At 38.0% G+C, this 22,148-nt stretch overlaps 1 protein-coding gene across 4 annotated transcripts in view; it reads left to right on the forward strand.

The window, feature by feature from the left end:
• Positions 1 to 17,752, forward strand: part of LOC122067182 (DNA repair protein RadA) — a 53,191-nt gene extending 35,439 nt beyond the window's left edge. For 3 of the 4 annotated variants that reach the window (XM_042631034.1, XM_042631037.1, XM_042631027.1), the window contains 4 exons: positions 822 to 860; positions 10,051 to 10,133; positions 14,288 to 14,360; positions 17,351 to 17,752. In XM_042631034.1, the coding sequence (XP_042486968.1) occupies positions 822 to 860; positions 10,051 to 10,133; positions 14,288 to 14,360; positions 17,351 to 17,518 (363 nt within the window). In that variant the 3' untranslated portion in view covers positions 17,519 to 17,752. The remainder of the gene's footprint in view (positions 1 to 821; positions 861 to 10,050; positions 10,134 to 14,287; positions 14,361 to 17,350) is intronic. The other variant, XM_042631044.1, reaches the window with a different exon arrangement.
• The last annotated feature ends 4,396 nt before the right edge of the window (positions 17,753 to 22,148 follow it).

The following is a 22,148-nucleotide window of genomic DNA, read 5'->3' on the forward strand; positions in this document are numbered from 1 at the left end:
AAAAAAAAAAAAAAAAAAAAAAGTCTCTAGAATACACTATTTAGTTATTAGTGTGTTATCCGATAACATAAATTGTGTCCCTGCAATACCCTGATTTGTTTCATATATGGAATATTCATGCTAAACAACATTTCATATGTATGATCAAGTCAGGCCATAAATAAAATTAGTACATATGGGCTCTGAAATAAAATAGAGAAAAGAGGATACTGCGTGTCTTGAACTCAGAAACTGAGAGAGGTTCATTGGCACTTTGATAACACTAAAACAATAATTTATTTTGTCGTTCTGCTTAGTAGTTGAGTTTTATGACAAGATGAATATTCCTTCTACAGCACGAGTGAATACGAGCTCCAAGCTGGATGCGTCATTTGTTAGGCTTACATGGCTATTGAGCTTGTAGTTGTACGGATACTATTCAATTTCCAAGAACCAAGCTCCTTACCTCATTTAGGGACCATGGACTAGGTGACCAGAATATGATGGATCTGTTATGAAGATGGACCATGAACTGATGTCCTACCTCCAGTGCACTTGTTCAAATCCCCGTCTTCCTCCAATCTGCACAAATAATGCATGGCATTTAATCCACTAGAAGTACCATATTACCATCAGTTATAATGTGTGCTTGAAGGTTTATTTGCTCAAGATATTATGTTTAGTGATCACTTAATTCTTCTTTGACTTTGTAACGGGGATGCGAGATTACAGAACAGCTTCTCATTCTATTGTACTTCATTTTCATTACCAAACATGAAAACGTCTCTGAATTTGCTGTGGAACTTGTTTAGATTGACCATTTTACAACTGTGCTTCTGTAGGTTTTAACGAAGCAAGCTGGTCTAAAACTCCAAGATAATGTATGACATTCAGTCCCTCATTTCCCTAGCCTCTGTGATTTTCTATAATTTGATATTTACTGCTCCTTCCCCCCACTCCCCCCACTTTCCTTCTCTTTATTAAAGGTCTGTTTCTTGTGAGGAGGCTTTATATGACAGCCTTTGTATGTTACTATGTTGAGGCTGCATTCTCAGTAACCCTTCTTGTGGCAATATATTATCTGAAGGGAGCTGATCTTCTAAGTCAACTTAAGGAAATAAATTATTCAACATACCATGCTCTTAGTAGAGTGGGCTTAAATCCATGGTCAACTCAGAACCTTTGACTTTACGCGCTGATATATAATAATAAGGAGTGCTGCATGAATTAAACTTGGTTGGGGAATGATTCTGGATGTACTGTTCTCTATGTTAACCTATGGATTCATCCCTAATCTGCATCTAGGATAATTAGGTTTACAGTCACCTAATGTATTGGTTTCAGAAACCACAAAACAGGATCACAGACTAAAGAAGAATTCCAGATTCAAGGAGAAATGTGATAGAATCACATTGAAGGATCTGATATGTACAAAATGCTGGTCGTTTTTTTCTTTTAATCTCCATGGTAGAAATAAATACCAAAATCTTAAGACAATCCAATGGCTGGATGTTAAGATGTTTCAGGTTCATTCTGAGAATAGGAAACCTTAAAAAAGAACTGCAGCACCAGAATTACGTAACAATAAAGAGCAGATCGACTATGAATCAGTTTGACCCAATATGCTGATCAAATATGCCTAGCGCAGTTGGTGAGATGTGGTGCGCAAAAAGTCCATGCTCACTAGGAGATCTTGAGTTCGAGCCTCCTGGCTGTTATCTACATCCCCTCCCTACCTATCAAAAAAGGAAAAAAAAAAGGTGAATAAGATACCAGAATCTCAGGTCAATCTACTGGTTAGATCCTGACTTCAAGGAGTTTCCTAATTCCTACTGCAGGTTGGAATCTCAAAACAGAACAGCAATGGCAGAATTTGTAATATTCAGAAGAACAAAAGATTTAATCAGTGTAATGGATAATGAGATGCAACAACTGAGAGTCAAATTGCACCAGAATATAACCAAACTGAGAGATCATGAGGTTTGCTTGAATCAAAGAATCCTATAAAATAAGCGAAGAGAAGGAAAATGACCAATGGGATCACCACCAATGCTCTACGTTGGAAACACCACCAACCCTTCTATTGAATCACAACAATAGGCTTTGCTGAATCATCATTAGCAACAATAGCACTGCATCACTCATAACTTTAAAACAACAAGATCTTAATGAATAGTCATGTCGTTGGGGCTGTTTCCCCAATTCTTTATTATAGAAAATCTTTTTCAGATTAACCTTAGGAAAGGTATTGATGCAGTTCAAAAGAACAAGAAGGCCAACAGCAGACCAGGCCGTCAAACTGGACCAAGAATGGCTGATATTTTTAATTTCAAGTGTCCAATAGGTTATATGGGCCATGGGCTTAATCTTTTTAGGTTTACTATTATAATGAGTCAATTTTATGTACACATATTAGGGATATAAGTCTTATATGGGATTAAGTGGTTAGTTTTTAATTTTGTTAAGGTTCTAGACTAGTTTCTATTTTAAAGAAAACTTTTGTAAGGGATTCTCCCTTCCTTACATGGGTTTCCTATTTTTCTTATTTCCATGTAGTTATAAATAAAAAGTAGGGGATCATTCCCACTACCAATGATGTGAACAATTTCTTAAGCTTATGCTTGCTGATTCTATGATATTAGAGCTCCTTTGCTGTGAGATACAGTTAAGCCATTGGTGGGATATCAAGTTGGATTGTAAGATGCTAGTCTAGTTCTAGGTGTGAAGCCTTGTTCATATCATTCGTCTTCTGTCTTATATCTTTTTCTTCTTCTCTTTTCCCCCATTGATTCCTTTCATTGATAGCAGTATTTTACCGTAGTTTGAATCTTGTGGCAGCACCATCTTTGCCTTATTTCTGGTATTCCTTTTAGTTTCAATTTTGTTTAGATTTGCTAACTTCACTTTAGTACCGTTTCTATTGTCTCTAATTCTAAGTTCCTATTTGAGTCACTTTCTTTTTCATAACCTCTTTATTTCTCTCAACCTAACTGTTGTATTCACTTCTAATTTTGGCGACCCATTCCTCACACCTAATAGGTATTGTGATCAGAATTGCAACCAGATCCTATCATCCTTTGACTAGGTTGCCGATATTGCTCTTTTGGAGGGTTATAGAAAGACTTGCTGTTCTAGATCGTTGCAAGCTACTGGTTGTTTTGGTTCCCAGCTTTGGGTAGTTATATAGGCATTTGTTATAGCCAATAGGAAACAACTCTTTTACAGATAATGAATTATAAATAACAAAACATCAACAACTTCCCTCACTTGCCTTTAAACAGGGTGGAATCAAAGCCATCGATTAGGAAACAAGAATTTCTTTGGGCTCGCCCTACCAGCATCTCTTCTTGGGTACTGATTCGTCACGGACATCATTCGTTCATCCAACTCCTCAACCCTCAACTCATGGGGTGTGAGTGCTAACACCGATTGCGCAATTCAAGATCGAAACTAAAGGGATGGGTTTGGGCTTCTCCCTAACAAATAGTATTGAAGTGAGATTTGAACCTGCAATCAGCAATTCCACTCTTTGCTAACTAACTAATAGGCGGTTATGGCCCTGAGGTAGTGGTGAAGGGGAAGGTTAGGCTTGAGATGCCGGAAAGCCAAGTCTCCGCTTGGCAGGATGGGAATGAAGTGCTCAGTCAAGCTTCCTTGTTCCCAACCAACATAGGGCTTGCAGAAAGTGCAATCGCAGGTAGAAGTAATCTATTTCATTATAAAGATATTTTGTTATAAAGGATGTAAGGAAAGCTCCCTACACTAAGCGAGCTAGAAGCTTAAGTGAATCTTGGCATCTTCTTCTTTTACCGCTACTTAATTCTGGTATTCCTCTTTCCTTCCCCTCCCACCGGCCCATGTTTCAAAGCTGAATGAAGCAGCGGGAGAGGCACGAAGTCACTTGCCCTATAGAATGAATAAGGTTGGAGAAGAACGCTGGTCCCTCAATCCGAATTGGGTAAGGCATCCATCAGAGTGGTTGGGGTGGGGTAGTCTATCATCCTTGCTGAGGCGGGTGATAGGTCTAAATGAGTAATAGGGGATCGCTCTGAGGAGGAATACTCGCTCGCTCAACCAATGAGATCAAGAGCCCCAGCTCGCTAGCGCACTCCTGAAAAGAAAAGGCCTTACTAAGCGAAGAAAAGCCTTACTCAACAAGCGAGAAAACTACAGGGCACGCTAGTCGTTGCTTGTTCAGTTCTGGCGCCTACCTTACTCGAGTAGGGGCATCTATACTTACTACTAATGGCTAATGGGGCCGTTGCTTGTTTCATCGCTTCGCTGAGTTCAACGTCAAATTATTCAAACAAGAAGAGGTTGTATTTTTAAGAATTTATATAAATTCTTAGCTGCAAGACCAAAACAGGGTGCAAAAAACCGAAAGCCCTTCTTTGAAGTTCCTTCCAGATACATGGCTTACATACTCTGCTCAACATTCTTGGAAAACAATTGAATTTAGAGATTAGAAGAGCAATTATAATTAGAGTAGAATATCGTAGTTCCTAATCGCGCTCATTATTTTTCGAAACGGAATACTCCGTCTAGTTCCCAAAGTGTGGATTTGCTTAAGATAGCGATTCAAGGTCGCTTGGGACAGAGCCTCTCCGCTGCTTCGATAGAAGAGGATATCCCGAATGTCTGCCCATTTGCTTAAGATAGAGGCTGGGTGATATCCATAAATAGGAGTGGTGGATCAATCTACACTTTCAATGGTGCGGTTTAGGCTCTTAAGGGAAGGGTTAGAGAGGAGGCAGCTTTAGGTAAGGTGGTGCTTGAGGACAGAGAAGAGAAAGTCTGTCGGCTGTATAGGGACAGGATAGTAGGCAGGTGGTGGAGAACGGAATCTCTCTTTTTTCCGGGTCTAGGCGTGGAGTCAGGCTGCTGCTTCAGCTCGACCAACCCTTGATCCTCACCCTCGGAACGAAAGAACTCAGCTATGGATTGAGACTACGCCAAGGAAGCGGAAGCAGTGGCAGGGGTTGTAGGCTTTAGTTGAAGATATGACCGTTTTTAAGTTGGCTTCCTTGCTTTCATCAACATATGTTTAACACATGATGCAACTAGATTAGCCCTTGAAACTACATACACGCTAGTCAACCCAAGGGACATGTTCAGAGCCAGACTTATGGGACGATCTGCCCCACCTCCGACATTCACGGAGAGAGATTTTCCTTACTGATAGTTTGCCCCAGCTCCAGTACACTCAACAACCACTTCAGTTCTATCAGTTCCCATTATAATATGCAAGTAATTATAAAGTTTATAAAATGACTAAAGCACTGGAAGCAGAGGTTTTGAAACTAGAGGAAACCAAAACTTAGATGAGAGGGGAAAGAAAGGCAATCCTTGCTTTCGTCAACATATGCTTAACACATGACCCTTTATTGATAAAGCTGATCCAACCACTTCTACTATTTGCTGATCTTTGATTAGTCATTACTTCCTTTACCAATCCCTTGATAAGTAACCCTATGGCTATCACTTTTTTAACAAATTTTATCACCTTAGTCATGTTTGTACTTTGACGAATATCGGCTCACTGCTTATTAAAACTGCCTTGCCAGGGGAGACAAGCACCTGAAGAAGATGGAATCCAAAAAAGGTGTGGTCTCAAGGTTAGATAAGATTGTCCTCCGGATTATGTATGGACCTGGTTCCAACTGATCTACGACCACCCTCAGTAGGAACATACATCCATGATTACTTAGTTTAATGCAAGTTTAACAAGATGGACAAGTTGCCGCTTCAAGAGGAAACCTGGGAAAAGCTTAACCTCAGCGTACCAAGGTTTGGGCTGAATCCGATCCAAACCAAAAGAGAAAGAGTCGGTGCCAAGTGAAAAATTCTCTAAAGAATTCATGATTCATTTTTGAATCAGTTCTTTACACCAATGTATGTTCAACTCATCCTATTGCGACCTTTTTAGGGGCCAATTGTTGAGTATAAGGGGGCATCCAAGATGCTAACCTTGGATAAACTGACCACTCAGGTTTGGGGTCAGACTAGAAGGAGGCCTAGGGCGAAGTTGGAGACCATTGGCTTTGGCGTCGCCCTATCCTGCTCTTACTGGGTTGGCAGGCTTCAACAACATTCTAGAAAGAAAAATGGTTTGATTCACTTGCATCTAAACCTCATGGAGAGGGACTTTAGTCACTTGACCTTTTCTTGCTCCTTAAGATTGAATGGTTAGGAACGGATGAAACGGAGAATCAGATGCAAATGGCGGGAATCCATTGCGTAGCATATTTTGCCGGCCGGGTAATCCAACGCTGCTTCGCTCTGCTGGATGCCTCGGATCCCATATAACAAGTGAGCTCTTTACCCTCAAATTCAAACATGTGGGGGCAAAATGCTATCCTGCTCTATTGTTGCATAGAAATAGAAGCCTGCTCATGCTGCTTCGGCACCCCTATCTTTAGAGAGGGGCTTGAAAGACCGGAACAAAACTACCATTTATTCTTAGGTGGACCAACCAAGCAACTCCATAGCGCGCTAGCTGATCGTAGACCAGGTAGTCAGAATAATTTTGTTTTAGCCTTGATTAGTGCTGCAGAGAACATCTGTTCAAGACTTCTTTGTAGTAAAGGCTATCACGATTGTGATCTTGAAACACCCGCAAAATGGTATCCGATCATAACTAGAGCATGCAACCGATAATGGAGACAGATATATAGAAAGTGTGCAGTGATGGATCTTTATAGGTAGCCAGTCTTTACAACACTCGGCCCAAGCGAGAACCAAGCAAGTCCATAAGCGAAGAAGCAAGTCCTGAGCGCTAGCTGATCTATGACCACCGTTGCTTGTTCGCGGAAGGACTTGCTTCTTTTTGGAGCATGTTAGCGCTTATGGAGCAAGAAAACTACTGCGCTAACCCGCCGTGCTAGCAGCAATCAAACTACTGCGTGTGCTAACGCGCCCCATGCAACCAAGCAATGGCTGAGCTAGCTGATCGTAGAGCACCGTTGCCTTGACTCTGTTAGGGGCGAAGTAGTTTTCTTGCTGGATGCACAGAATAGAATACTAAATCGTGGGCAGGAAGAGGAGTTCCATTTGTAATAAATTCTATGAAAAAACAAGCGTAAGATAGGAAACTGGAACCCCAACTAATACAAGTAACTAAAATAAGAAGAAATAAAATAATTAACTGCCCCAAAAAGTATCCTACTATGGGATGACTATTCTTGTTTCAAATATGAACCAGAACCTCATTGACCGATCACTGCTGAGTGATGTAGATGCGCACCCATGGAGCGATCCATACCCATCTGGGTATCCAGCGAGTGATGAACCGGACCTTTATTGAGTCTTTGATTAGTAGGATTTTTTAGGATTTTATTTTATTCTCCTACAATCTTTTATTTTGGTAACTTAGGTAGGTGATGTCTGCTAGGATTTAGTTTTCAATTAATTTGAGTTTCCAAATTAGAGTAGGTTTCCTTTCATATTGAATTTCTTTTACAATTTATGCCATGTAACCGATTGAGTAATTAGAGATTGAAAAGATGCATTGAGTTTGAGTATTTGTGGAGCCTGCGGGTATGTGTGAGTGATTCTCCCCCCCTTTCTTAATGCGATTTCTCCCTCTCCCCTACAACTCTAAGACCCCTCTCAGGAATTTCTTCCCTACCCTTACCCATAGTTGTCACGGCGTCAAATCGATCCAAGGCGGTGGAGGGGTGGCTAATTTTTGGCGATGAATCGCCCATTATGGCGTTGCCATGGCGGTCAAATCGCCCATGTGTCATTTTTTATTTTTCCTATTTTCTAAAGTTATTTAGTGTGCTACTTTTTTATTTTCCCTATATGCTACAAGCCTATAATATATACCCTATAACATATAAAACCAACATTAAGTAATATCAGATATCAAAAATCAACATAGCCTTATCAAAATCACCCTGCATTTTACAAAAAATTGATCGCCTAGTGAATCAGGTGTGACCTGGAGTCCATGGCGGTGCCATGCGACGCCTATTAGCCAATGGCTACTGCCATTTGTGAGTCACGTAAATCGTAGCACTGCCATAAACTTCTTTTTCAGCCAGGATGCCAAATCGCCAGGCATCGCCATGACAACTATGCCCTTACCAGCCCTCCATCAATTGGTATCAGAGCCGAAGGATCCCCATTCCCATCCCCCATTCTTTCTTTTCCCTGTCCATTCTCTGTTCTCTGTTTCGGTTCAGATTGAAAAAAAAATGGGTGCTGGTGGAGAAGTCAACCGAAACCCCAACCCCACCCATTGTGCGACCTCTCTCTTCCCTCCTTTCATCGCTCGTTGCCAAATGACAGCAGCAGAGAACCCAAAGGAAAAAAAAAAAAAAAAAAACTGTTTCTGTTTTACAACAGAGAATTTGGAAAGCCTTCCCTGTAAGGTTTGAGTGACCAAAAGGAAGAAAAAAGAAGAAGAGAAAACAGAATCAGAAGAAGAAGAAACAGGAAGGCGAGAAGAAAGAAAGTCGAGAAGAGAGAGATAGAAGAAAGAAGAAGAAGAAGCAAGAAGACGAGAAAGAAAAAGGAAAAAGAGAAGACACAACAGAAGAGGAAGAAGAAGAGAAGAGAGAGAAAGGATAGATACCTGCAAGTTCCCATCGAATCACGTCCCTTGGTCCAAGCCGACTCTCCATCGCTGTTTCCTTCAGTTCGATGGAGAGCAACGACTTGAGGCTTCCAAGAAGGAGACATCTTCACCTTTTTTGTCGGAAGCCCAAACCCCACCCACGAGCCTTTTTTTTTCTCTACTTTCTTCTAACTTTTCTGATTTGCCTAATTTGCCCTCTCTTTATATGTTATTTCCTTTATCCCTAGTTCTTCTTCTTTTTACACTTCACTTGCAAGTATACCCCTGCACCCACATTGATATTCTTTGAGGAGTAAAGTGAACTTTCAATATTTACAATTCTGCCACCCTTGCCAAAAAAAAAAAAAAGAGAGACCAATGGATCTAGACCTTTTACTGGATATCCGTCAATAAATGCAATTGATCATAGAGATGCTCGCGGACATCAAAACCCAAGTACACTCTACCTTCAACTATGTGATCTCAGCCATTGAACAACAGGTAGACGAACCAGAAGATGAATCACTAGTGGTAGAAGATGAGATGGCACCGTTGGGAGTTGTAGTTCAACTTGTGAAAAAATTTAAATCGATTGATCTCTTCAGTGAACCGATCGATTTTATATTCCCAAGTCACTACTTCACCAATAAACTTCGCGTCGTGGATTTCATATCCTTCGTTCTTGGTTTTGATGGTGACAAGGATGGATGCTGATCGATTGGTATTGATTCTCCCATTTTAAAAATCTCGTGGACGAGTTTTTCTCAACATCGGGGGAATTGATGTAGATACGCACCCATGGAGCGATCCATACCCATCTGGGTATCCAATGAGCGATGAATCGGACCCATATTGAGTCTTTGACCAGTAGGATCTTTTAGGATTTTATTTTATTCTCTTGCAATCTTTTATTTTGGTAACTTAGGTAGGTGATGGTTGCTAGGATTTAGTTTCCAAATTAGAGTAGGTTTCCTTTCATATTGAATTTCTTTTACTATTTATGCCATGTAACTGATTGAATAATTAGAGAATAGAGTGGTGAATTGAGTTTTGAGGGCCTGAGGGCTGTGTGTGTGATTCTTCTTCCCCCCCCCCCCCTTTCTTTGTGCGGGTTCTCCCTCTCCCCTGCAACTCTGAAACCCATCTCAGGGATTTCTTCCTACCCCTACCGGCCCTCCATCACTGACTTAACTCACAACTGCAAGGCTGAGTAACCAACGAAGTTTTGTTGTTCTTGTTCTTCTTCCCTTGGTACTTCTTTAAGTACCTCTGATCTGCATCATAGTTGCGCTTTCTTTCCCTGATTTCTATTCAGTTAGATATATTTTGCATACTAAAATCATAATGTTTTCCATTGTCGGAGTTGAGTGTTTTTTTTTTCTTCTCTTTTTTTGGGATTAGTTTAGGTTTTTGTATCATCTTGATCGACAGAAATAGAAGCTCCTTATTTTTCTGTGCTATTTGACCTCCATTTGTGTTGCTTCTCCCTCACCACTTTTTCTGTTTCATAGGCCATCTTCTTAAATGTTGTTAGTGGGGTAAGTTTGACAGAGACCGCTGGGGATCTTGCAATAGCAGTTGCAATATGCAGCAGGTATGCTTTTAGTATTCAGTCTGTCTCCTTTACCATTTTCTTTTGGATATGATAGTTTTGACCGGATGCAGAGAGACACTTGATCAGTAAAAGGGTGTTGTTTTGGACATATTTCAAATGGGTCAACAGAATTGGTGTTAGAAAAAAGCCATCGATTTTGTATTATTTTTTCAATTAAGGAAAACATGTTACTGGGTTACCAGTACTTACCATATGGTCCTTTATATTTCTAAGGCATTTTTGCTTTGTTTTTCCTTTCTATTTTCTGGATCAGCAGCAGTAAATTAGCTTTTATTATTATCAGAATTTGATTACGATCATCTTATAAGAAGTGAAAGACAATTAAGTTTTAACAGTTCCTCCTCAATTTCCCTATGTAACTATATTCATTACTTGCCCCAAAATCCACTAATCACTTATCTTATGCCCACCAGCACCACTGGTCCAGGTAGTAATCCACCAGAATATCCTTCCGATATCATGCTGGATTCCAGATACACTTCAGCAACATCTACAAAATTCTCCTAAGCTTCTCTTGAGTGCTCTCACTGTGTGGATTCCTCAAGAATACTTGTATCGAGATTGATTTTCATTTTCGAGAGTTGAGCTACTGAGGTTTATACCTCATGGTCATGCTTCTTTCTATACTCACTTAGATACTACTCTCATTTACCCCATCCCCTCCTGCAGGGGATCCATAAGATTTCAGAATGGTTCCTTTATGCCAATATTTTTTTTTTCGTACTCCTCCTTATCAATTCTCTCATTGAATATCATTCTGATATCATGTTGGATTCCAGATACGCTTCAGCAACATCTATAAAATTTTCCCTAAATGTTGAGTGCTCACACTGTGTGGGTTCCTCAAGAATATTTGTATTGAGATTGTTTTTCATTTTCAAGAGTTGAGCAACTGAGGCTTAACCCCATGGTCATGCTTCTTTCTACACTCATTTACCCCTACTCTCCCCCTGCCGGGGGGTGGGGGGAGGATTCATAAGATTTCAAAATGGTACCTTTATGCCAACAATATATTTTGTCCTGTATTTCTTCTTGTCAATCTCTCATTGAAGCATCTGAATGGCATCTTTGCATATTTTAACATTCCCAGAAATTTAAAATTTTATATTCACCTTGAATGCATAATCCACATCCTGTACTGGTATATGATTGTTTTCTCGATGATGTTTTGTCATCAACTCTTGACTTCAGAATATTCTTGCTATCTATTTCCGCATTTATGTTGAATTTGGAGCTTTCTCCTTTTTGGTTCCCTTTTTTCTACCTGTAGGATTAGTTCATTCTCGAGCATTCGTGGCCAATTTGCCAGTATCCCATTTTGTAAGTAGTGATATTGTTCATTAAGTTCTGTTTTCCTTCAATTGCGAGCCAAACCCAATCACATTCCTTCTTTTTTTTACTCAAATTTTGTGCGCCATTGAAGCATGATGGTAAGACCACTTCTTAAAAATGGCAATACAATGGCCAAAGGAGTGATTCATAGGGGAATTACAAAATCTAGCTTTGTGCCTTTGTCTGATTGATAGCAAATAATCATGCTATCAAGTGGGAGGGAGTTGAAGATGTGCTGTCTGTAACTAATGCAGACTGAGAAACCAAAGGGTATGAATCTCAGTTGCAAACAGGTCCCAGTAATCAATTTATAGGACAATCACATCATGGGCAGAATTTAATAAACTGATTCAACGAATACATTAGGGATCAAATCTTAACAAGGCAGGAATATGTGCGGAGACTTTGTAACATAATATGAATTAGACTGACAAAAAATTCTGATTCAACACAGAATATGGATCTGAAACTATCTAATGATTCTGGAAGCAGATAAGGACATTCAGTACTAATAGCAAAATTTCAGATGTAAGAAGTGGAACAGTTGTTTACTAACCAATATATGATGTGTTGTTATGGACCTGCTGGGATGTGGGTTTATAAAAGCCCCTATTGTGTCTGCAATTGTCACCAGCCTGAACAGAGAGAAGATAACAGAATTCTGCGGGGAGGAAAGAAGAAAGAAACAAAGAGAGAGAACGCCAGCCACAAAAGATGAAGGTATGAGGGAGAATAGGGTGATCTCTAGGAGAAGAAGAAAAGAGGGAGAAACCAGAATCAGAGGTTGAAGGGAAGAGAGAGGGGAGAGAGAATAACGTGAGAGGGGAGAGAGGACAGCTCAGACCAAAGAAATTTTTGAAATTCCAAACTAATCCCCATTCATTTAATCAACTCTATCGTAAAGGAGGGGGGTGTTACATTTATAAAGACCAAAAAATAGTGACTCCAGTAATGATTCTTATCTTTCCTAATAAGTTTAAACTAACTTGATATAAAACACTTAGAACAACTCTTTCTAGATTTGACTACTTAAGGACCCAAACATATCCCTTTACTTAATCTCCTGTACCCCTTAAATTCCAACTTTTGGGCTTATAGAAGGGGCTCATTACATTAATAAACCAAAAAATAACAAGCCCAAGTCCTATAGAACCCAAATATGGGCCAAAATAAAGTCTTCTGAAACCCAATTGGACACCCTTAACTAAATCATTAACATTTATTCTCCTCAAAATTTCTACCAGTTCTGCCTTGATTCACCTCAAGCTGTGTTGACCCCGACAAGCTTCTTCTCCTACTGGAACTTCCCTTGGTACCCAAAAGTCTAACCTTTGGATACTGAAGGCTAAATAATGGAAAACGTTTACCTTAAATTAATCTGTATTACAGATGTGAAATACCAGAACTGCACTTCTTAATTTTCAGTTGGTTTAGGCCAACTCCCGAGTGAAATGGGTTATTCATCTTATACATATTTTCCCTATTGTAGGCCCTGGAGTTTGGGCCTAACAATATACGAAATTTAAATCTATGTTTGAATTAAAATTTAAACCAGGAGTTGGGAGGTCAGCCTTAGCAACTGCTCTCCTCTGACCAATATGTGTATTAAAGTTGATGCCATAACGTGTCTTGGATCTAAATGTGGATGCTTTGAAATCCAACATATGATATGCTGTCAATATACTCCCAAATCAGTGTGATCGGTAATGCACTGAGGGAAGATCAGTATTGGTCTGCCTGTTTTCAACCTCCAACCTCTTGTAGAATTCATGCCAATTCTTGACTTGGTCTTTGGAACACTGGCTCAGCTTCACCATGGTATACCTACATGGCAGTGATAATCCCTCTCTGGCCGATTTCTCTGGATATCCGTGGTATTCATTCTCCTCACATTGCATATATCAAAATCTGTTGAGAGTCTTTTCCCTCCACAACATGGACCTTGAACTTTCTGCCTACTTGACTTTGGTTTCCAATTGATGTTTCAACATAACTATTTCTGAGAAGTGACTAGAATTTTATATTCTAATTATCTTTGATCGGCTTACTGGGAAATGGGGGTAATCCTATGGTTTGCCTAGATAGATCGTCCATAATCCTTCCATACCTCCTGCTTCTATAGTCAATTGGAGCTTCATACCGTGGAAATCTAGGCCTGGTCTTCTTACTTTCAGATGGATCCTCTGGTATCTTTCACCAAGCCACTTCTCAATCTCTGAAGTTTCTGGCTCTATGCCATTGGAATTCAGAACCGATCAAAAGCTTTAAGGTAGTGAATTGTTGCCAGGTCTGCATACCATATTGAATCCTTCCCTTTGTTAGACTAATTGGTTCTAGGCTTCCTATTTCCAAGTGAAATAATTCTAGCAGTCTGGTTATATGTTGCACTCCCTACATTCTTCCATTCATTTAATCTCTAATTATTCCCACAATGTCTAGTTTGATCCTCTTGCTACACCTTGCCATAAGTGCTGGCATCAAACATCATTAAATCCCAGTGTTAATGGGGACCACTGAAGGTACATAAGAAGTCAAGGTCCTTTTTTTATACTTGCATTACTCAGATCTTTATATGTTTTTGAATGTCATTATATTACTTTACACTTGCACAATTTCTTGTAGATGCCTCTTTCGGATGCTGTACCCCTAGTACTCACAGCTCTTTATTTCTTTTTAATCATCTCTTATTTGGCCAGTAAAACATTATTTTATGCATTCCCATAGTATTTTATGGGCTCGTAAATTTTATGCTGTGCATAGATCAGTTGATCTTTATGCTTTTCCCTTTCCTTTTTCATCAGTTTCTTGGAGTGTCCCATCCCCAATGGTGTTGCATTCGTTGGAGAGGTTGGCCTTGGTAGTGAGCTTCGTGCGGTATGTATACATCTGGTTAAAGTTATAACTGAATTTTGAAGGAAACTTCTTGCCTTTCAAGTACTGTCTTATTACTTGGATAATGCACACACTATTCCTTGCTTGGTAATAGAATTTATTAGGCATTGTGGCCATTTTCTGACCATGGTTCGAGAACTCGAGCGAAACATGCGAAATTTCACATGTTTCGCAGGTATTGACCCAGGTCGAAATGAAACCTTAGGGGATTTAAAAAAAAAATACCTGTTTCGACAAGCTTCGATCAGGTTTCCGAAACATGGGAAATTTCGACCTTCTCTTGTGCATTTGTTCTCCCAAGTGTGGGAAACTTGGGAAAACAATGGAGATTTTCATTTTGTTGCATTTATTTATGCCAAATATCATTTAAGTAAATGTCTATTTTACTTAAGATGTTATTCATGAATAAGGAAATACCCCCTATTTGAATCCAATAAAAATAGTTTAAAAATTAAATTCCTAAAGGTTAAAAGGTCAACCCCCCAGTCTAAGAACAAAAACTGGATTTTGGTTATAGAGGTGATTTTCAACTTTTAAATGCTGGGGTTATTCTCAATTATGAAAATTTTATAAATCCTATAATGTTAAAACATTGCTAAAAACCAAAAGTGCGGTAAAATAATCTTTTGTTTTGATATGCCTAAAATTATTTTCATTCAGGCGATTTTAACGGTATTCGCGCACTTTAAAATAGGTTTGACCGGAGCATAACTATGTCATTACAATTCAGATTAAGTAACCTTAGACTTGTTGGAAAGCTAGTTTTATGTTTTACCTAATATAAAAAGTCTCATATAAAAATAAAAATCATTTGACTAGTCAAACTTATTATAGAACAAGAGCATTTCTCTAAATGTTGATTCTTTATAACTTAATGTGACTTAATGTTGATTTTTTATGATTTGATGTGGCTTAATGTTGATTTTTTATGATATAAGGTATATATAGCTTACTAAATAATGTTAGAAAAGATAACATGCGTGCCTTGAGGGTAGTGAGTCACTACTTGAATGGAACCGCGTAGATACTCTACTTGGAATTGAGTCACTACTTTTGAGTGTTGAGTAATTGAGTCACTACTGTTCAGTGTTGATAGATAACTGTTGATGATGTAATATTTTTATCTATTTTGGATCATTTGGATTATACCTTATGTTTTGATGTAGATTGTAGACAATATATAGTCATTGTGTAGTAAAGTTTTAGGATTTAAGCCAACAAGTTAGCGTAATGATTATCAAACCTTTGGCACATAAGTAAGACTTTATGTGTTTTTTTTATGAAACTAATGATGTGAATGTATTATAAATGTTTAAAATAGGTTGTACACAAAAAATCAGACAAAAAAAACACTGGTGGGGGGTCGGAACCTAAGTTTCCACCTTACTGGGAAAAAATCCCCGGTATCCTTGAAATTTCCCAGGTTTCCACTGAAATTTCGGTCTCCCCAGAGGTCAAAACTTGGTCAAAACCCGATACTGTGAACCTTGTTTGAGTTGTTTCTGACAATTATGGTAGTGTTAACTATGTTTCATCTGTTCCTATAGGGTGCTGCAACTTGAATAAGCCTGAAACATTTTTCCCCCTTCTGCAATTCTATCTGTGCCATAACTATGTTTCATCTGTTCCTATTGGGTGCTGCAACTTGAATAAACCTGGAACTTTTTTTTTTCCTCTTCTGCAATTCTATCTGTTCCAGCATTGAAAGTCTGAGCAGTTTGTAGGCTCTCTTTTGACAGACTTATCAATCGATCTATTTCCCAAATTAACCTCTGTTGGACCCAGTAATCATGACCTGCATGCCTCTTTAAAAAATAATAACCTCTAAAGTGGAATGAAATTGTTAATTTCTCCCAAAAATAGATGTTCTTTAGTTCTCACTCATAATTAACTGTATGAAGTGTTCAGAAATATTATCATAGTGCTGTCTCTGGGCCCCATATGATCAGGGCCTGTCTTGGCAGAGTACACTCAAGAAGCAAGGATTTTATTTCATTGCCATTACCGGATATTTTGAAAAATTTTAGTGAGGCCGGATTAAATCCCTCGACATATCTAATGATTTATGACCACATAAGCTATCATGTATTTTACAGTATCTATGGTGGTCCTTGATGCAAGAAATTTATCATGCTATTATGTTGTATGAGTAGTGGACATAAAAATTTAAGGGCAAAGGCTGGGTATGCCACTGGTATACCCAGATCTGTCTCTCTCTCTCTCTCTCTCTCTCATCCTCCCCTTGGAAAAGTCCCCTATGCCCCTCCCATCCCAGCTCTCACATTGGTTGAGCCGCTTGTTTTACGAAAGCCAGCGGCATACCTAACCTGTTCCCAAAATTTAATTTAGAATTTGGATCATGATGAGTCATATCTTTGTCTTTATGCAATGACACCTATTGTAACCAGTTAAGTTACATGTTTGTAATACCACAGGGGTATTTTTTTCTGTCCCTGTGGTAGTCATTAGTGGAATGGAAGGAAAGCCAAAATGAAAATGGAAGTAAGTTTTTGGAAAAATGATTTTAAATTATCAAACTTGGTGGTGTTATCTGTCAAGTTGCTTCTTGATTCTTAGTTGAATCACTGAATTGCAATTGAAACCATGAATCTCACAATTAAAAAAAAAAAATGATTGCATTGTTGAATTTTATTTATTTATTTTTTGGCTTATTGATTGACGGATTCGGATCATGAATTACAAAGAATTACAAAGATTTAGCAGCTGCCATCTCTAGGATGTGTTGGAAGAATAAAATTGTACCATTTGGATTAGTCATATTGGGTCTGACAGTAGATCATTTGCCATTAAATTGTGAACTAGCAATTCAATATTTTACTTGTGCTATCATTGAAGCACCAGTAGTAGCACTTAGCTGTATTCCCCCGGTAGATCAGTTAACAGAATTATCTATTTCTGTTTTATTAAATTTGTTATTTCTTTTTCCCTTTTGGTTCTTTTGATCCTTAAAGGTACCCCGAATGGAGAAGAGGGTGAATGCCGTGGCTAAGTTGGGATATAAAAAGTGTGTAGTGCCAAAATCAACTGAGAAACTTCTTGCTTCTCTTGAGTTGAAGGAAATGATGGTTTTGGGCTGCTCAAATCTTAAAGAGGTGATCAACGCTGTATTCAAGCCTTAGCCTTAAAATAGATATTCAAGCACGATCATCATTCTGCCTCTCCTGCATTATAAATAGCTGAAGTTTATATATGACCCAAATTGTGTTAATCTGTTGTTTGTTAATTGTCATCGAGAAAGACAGGATATGGCTGTTGTATATCTTTTGTCAAGGGTTCTTATTGTGGCATTTTCTGCAACTTTTGCTGTAACTCAATTAAAGACCAAAATCATTGATAGATGCAATATTGTGCCATAACTGTGGTTTTTTTTTTTCTTGCATTCTATTACTATTTTTCTTACTGGTTTTTTTGCTTTGATTGTTTGAGTGAAACACAAAGTGACTTGTACCAAAAAGAAAAGGAAAAGAAATACAAAGTGACAACAAATGACAGGTAAGAAGTTCGTTTTATGGCAGCAAACAGAATAGTCTGACCCTCTTTTCGGTACAAGTCTTGTAAGAGCTACTTGGTGACAGCATTTTTAGCCAATCACCTGACTTCGTATTATACCTATTTGTCCGTTAAATTAAACCATAGTGGTGACCCCATATGTGCCTTTACGATTTAAGTGGAGATCGTGTTGGTGGGTTGCTGCGCTAGTCTTCCCGAGGATTAGTCGAGGTGTACGCCCGGACACCTTGGTTGACAAAATAAAACCTCAGTGGTGAAAATTGTCTGTTGTTTTTTTTTCTTTTGTTTTTTGTTTTTCTGTTTTGTTTTGTTTTTTGGTTGGGGAGGAAAATCTGAGGCACGAATCTGTTAAATAGTTGATCCCCTTGGCAAATTATACGTCCATGATATTTGTGGTAGTATGTCTTGTATTCTGTTGTATGGGTTTGTGGGCTGATTTCAAAGACCCGTTAAAAGCTTGGGGGACTGCGGGCTTGAGATCTGGAGGAATTGGTCCACCTTGCTTGTTATCTTTGTTACAGGGGTCATGGCAAATTGGTGGTCAACGGCGGGGTTTGTGGCTGGGCCAGGGTGGCATCTTTGAGGAAATTTTTATTGCTATTTGGTATTTTGGTATTGTGTGTCTGTGTAAGTTTCGCTATACATCTGTAGAGACAGTCATTTTATATAATTTGAGAGGCAGCCAATCCTATTTTACATTGATAGTAAAACATATTTCATCTCATCATGGACGTTAGAAATCTTGTCGAACTATGTAAATCATTTTGTGCAATTGTGATTATTTTTTTCTTTTCTATTTGTTTTCTACATCACTTTAGGTGTTTGTTTTTACAGTCGTGGGATGTGTGATGCAAGTGTCACTTGTTAGAGAATGACTTCAAAACTTATCAGCCTTGTCGAGCCCACCATCGAATCATTGAGTCTTGCAACCCGTTTTTGGCTCATCCTACAAACTATTTTTAATTTGGTAAAGGCTCCTCTGAGCAAAAGGAATAGGGGCATACCTTGACTTGGTGGCTCAGAGAACTTTTTCTGCTTTAATTTTTTACAAGGAAAATGGGATCAATAATCTATCCAATCTGAAGTGGGAATGGGAAAACTTTCTCCAACATGGAATGATATCACATCTTTGTTTATTTTTTTTGCACTTGAATCTAAAATTCGAAATCTCGTTTCATTTCAGTGTTTCGGTGGGTTCAAAAACTAAAGTTTCGTTTCGTTTTGGTGAAATTTCGGTCGAAATGGTGTATTTTTTTTGTTTGTTTCGGTTGACTGTTTCGGTGGTCAAACGACCATATTTTGACCTAAAACTTATCGGATAACTTATTTTAAGATTAATATATATATATTTAGAACAAAAAAATACAAAAATATTAGAACATGACATTGTTTTAGAGTTGCACTTTTGTTTGGCAGCAACAATTGAACTGTTCTAAAAATTTTACCTAGTTTTAGAGAAAGAACTTTACATTTCCTAAGCTTTGAATGTTTAGATCTTGTAGGAGTCCAATGGAAGTCAAAATGTATGATGATATGGCTAATTAGAAGCTTGTTGGAGACTTGGAGTGTTTTTTGTTCAAAATATGCAAATGGAATCAAAAGCACCAAGATAGGCGAGACAGAGTCGAAATTAATTTTGACCGAGATATGGTATTTATAACATATGGAATGTACCGAGACAGGCGAGATACCAAAACGATACTAAAATTTAGGTCGAAATACCGAAATTTCAACCGAAATATTGTACAAATGTTATTTCGAGCCTTATTTCGTTTTGACAAAAAAAAAAAAAAAAAACACCGAAATACCGAAATTTTGTTATTTCGAACCATGCTTGAATCAAATTATTATGTTACTTAATGCTTCCGTGTGGATGAAAGATAGATGGGCAAATTTATTGGCATAAACCACAATTAGGCAAATGATATTGTTTTCCCCAAAAATAAAACTTGTGATATGACATTCTAATTAACTACGCATCATGAGTATTATCAAACGTCTTTGTAGACTATTCTGCATCTCAAATAATTTTCAAAGCATTATGTTTATGTTGAAACGTGATAACTCATATTGGTTTAAAAATTAGACCTTACCACATGATGGCGAAAGCAACTTATGCACCAAATTAAAAGCCCCAACTGAATTTTCATATCTTAGTTGTGTTGGATCCAACTTCCAACTTTTTACGTATCAGAAATCTAATTCCTAATTAATATTATCATTACAAATTCATTATCTAATTATGTTATCAGTTATAATAAAAAAAAATATATTCTTTAATTTCGCTTATCTATGGATAATTCAAGCATATTCGAAAAATGTTTTATGGCTAAAGTTTTCTTTCACCCAGTAGAGAAGGAAGTCCACCAACGATGGGATCACTTGATTGGACTTTTGACTCATTATTATATTCATACCTTTCATTGACGAAATCAAAACTATCTTTTCGATATTACAATCCAATGGTACTGAAGGCAATGGAGACTGTGGATGAAAGCAACATTATCTGAAGAGAAAACTTCATCAACCCCCTTCCCCGCCTCAAGAAAAATAAACAAATAAATAAATAAAGAACAAAAAAAGATCACTACATATCCACTTGCATGTGTCTAATACATGTCTCTAAGTAAAAAGACCACTTTACTCTTCTCCATGCACTAAAGATGCCTTTGCACAACTTCCTATTGATGTTTGTACTGCTGCAGAGGTAGCACCCAAAATAGATACTCTAGTCTTCAGTGTCCACTTAGATTATGACCTCCTTAACTCCACACTTGACCTAGGCAAACATGTGTTAAACACCCATGTATTATTATTATTTATTATTTAAATTTTTTATTTTGGGCAAGAACACCCATGTATCATCACGGGTTATAAGTTCAACAAAACTTCACTTGGAAAGTATCACCATACATCATTCACTCAACAATATGAGGAAAGAGGAAAGAGGAAAGAGGAAAGAGGATAGAGAGACTTTGAATGACGACGCTATGTTGCTGTCACCATTCACGCAACCCCCCCTAAGGTGCCTTCTCTTACTCTGTTGATCTCTCACCCAACGGTCCCCACCCCACATAATATATGAAGGAATGATTCCCATACGCAGCACCTGCCTCTCCGCTTCCCCCCGGGAAAGGAGGGTATAGAAAAGGGAGGAAAATGGAAGCTTTCCAAAATAACAAATTAAGAATTATGGTTCCATATATGTCATTGTTTTAACTTGGCATCATTATGTTTAAACAGGTTTTCTTCTTCTTCTTCTTCTTCTTCTTCTTCTTCATCATTGACTTTGAATCAGAGGTTTCCCTTCACCATTTTCAGACAAATTGACAACTACCCCGTCTTATAGGGAGGCGTGGGGAAGTGGGAAATTTTTTTTGTTTCTACTTGTGGGGCAAGAATTGAAGAGAGAAAATGGAATAATTCATTTTTTCTTTGCGTTACTTATACTTTCTTAGTTTTTTGTATTATTAAAATATCTTTTAAGATTCTTCTAGTTTGGTTTCACAAATATCCTATTAAGTTAGGATTTTGTAATTTTTAAAATATCCTTCAAAATTTCATTTCTTTGACTGTAAACTTAGACAGCAGAACACAATTGGATTTGCCACATGACAAAAGAAATAGACTTGAAATTTTACAGATTATTAGATTCATATCATGGGTTGGTCACGTGACAAAAAAAAAGGAAAAAATCTAGAAATTTTTAATGAGTAAATTGATAAAAACTTAAGTAGAAGAGAGAACAAATGGTTGAATTAAGGCTAAAATTTCACTTGTCTATTTAGATATTTTTTGAATATCCAATTATCAAAATCATAGTCTAATTTCCATGGATGCATTATCAAAACAAATGCATCCTCCACCAATCAATTTGCACATGGTCTCATCATAGAACAGAAGGTTACTTTATCTTACATTTCTTCATAGCTAATTAAGACGAGGGAAACAGTTGGGCACACCATCGGGCTGCCCAACCATGTATCTACCTCTCCTACCTCCCAATGAAACAATCCCTTTGCCCATTATCGTCCTCATTATTGTCCTTCTTCGCATGTGTCTATCGTCTACTAACTTACCTAGTTCCTACATGATAATGTGTAATCACTACAATGTGACAAATAGAGTGAGCCCAAAATTTTTATATAATTTCGTTGACTCCTAAGAATCCATCCTGTTCACATGTTAAATTTAAATTTCAATTTTGTTGGAACTTGGAATATTTCAAAAAAAAAAAAA

Source organism: Macadamia integrifolia, chromosome 2, assembly GCF_013358625.1.
Source record: "Macadamia integrifolia cultivar HAES 741 chromosome 2, SCU_Mint_v3, whole genome shotgun sequence".
Taxonomy (NCBI): Eukaryota; Viridiplantae; Streptophyta; class Magnoliopsida; order Proteales; family Proteaceae; genus Macadamia; species Macadamia integrifolia.